The 826-nt window shown below is 65.6% G+C and overlaps 1 protein-coding gene across 2 annotated transcripts in view; it reads left to right on the plus strand.

The window, feature by feature from the left end:
- Positions 1-73: 73 nt before the first annotated feature.
- The window catches only part of PPTG_24331, a gene marked incomplete at its 3' end in the record, with an annotated part of 3,930 nt that continues 3,177 nt past the window's right edge, over positions 74-826 (plus strand). The window contains exons 1-2 of one of the 2 annotated variants that reach the window (XM_008916480.1): positions 74-223; positions 392-699. In XM_008916480.1, the coding sequence (XP_008914728.1) occupies positions 124-223; positions 392-699 (408 nt within the window). In that variant the 5' untranslated portion in view covers positions 74-123. Of the gene's footprint in view, positions 700-826 lie in introns of both variants that reach the window. The other variant, XM_008916479.1, reaches the window with a different exon arrangement.

Consider the following 826-nt stretch of genomic DNA (forward strand, 5'->3'; position numbering starts at 1 on the left):
GGGGTCTCCGTGGATGGCGTCGCAGTAGACGGTGTTTCGGTCCCCGGCGTCAGAGTCGCAGGGCTTTCAGTTCCCGGCGTCAGCGTCACCGGCGTGTCCGTCGACGGGATCAGCGTAACAGGAATGTCGGTTGTCGGGATCAAAGTAGCGGGCGAATCCGTTGCGGACGGCGTCGTTGTGACGCTAGGAACCAGCGTCGGAAGGTCCGGCAATAGCGTCGCCGGCGATTCCGTCGCGGCCGGCGTGGTCGTGGTCGTGGCCGACGGCGTCGTCGTAGCGCTAGGAACCAGCGTCGGGAGATCCGGCAAGAGCGTAGCAGGCGAGCTCGTCGTCGTTGGTGTCGTCGTGGCGCTAGGGACTAGCGTTGGAAGATCAGGTAAGAGCGTCGCAGGCGATTCCGTCGCGGTCGGTGTGGACGTGGCAGATGGCGTGGTCGTAGCGGTAGGCACCAGGGTCGGGAGGTCCGGCAAGAGCGTCGCCGGTGACGGAGCTGTGGTCCCCGACGGTGCCGTCGTAGGAGCCGTGGTGAGCAAATCAGTAACTGGATCCAGCGGCGACGTCGCCGATGGCGTCGTCGTCGTTGACGGAGCCGTCGTAGGCGCCGACGTCAGTAAGTCCGTGATGGGGTCCAGCACCGACGGGGCGGTGGTCGTCGACGGAGCCGTAGTTTCTGTCGAAGGCGCTGTTGTAGGAGCTGGCGTAAGCAGGTTCGTGACCGGAGTTAGAATCGAGCTAGGCGTTGAGGCAGGGGCGTCCGTCGCAGGCGTCGAGGGGGCAGTGGTGGCCGTCGGGGTTGTTGGTGCTTCGGTGTCCGGTGCCGGTGTCA

The sequence above is a fragment of the Phytophthora parasitica genome (assembly GCF_000247585.1).
Source record: "Phytophthora parasitica INRA-310 unplaced genomic scaffold supercont2.84, whole genome shotgun sequence".
In the NCBI taxonomy this organism is placed as follows: Eukaryota; Oomycota; class Peronosporomycetes; order Peronosporales; family Peronosporaceae; genus Phytophthora; species Phytophthora nicotianae.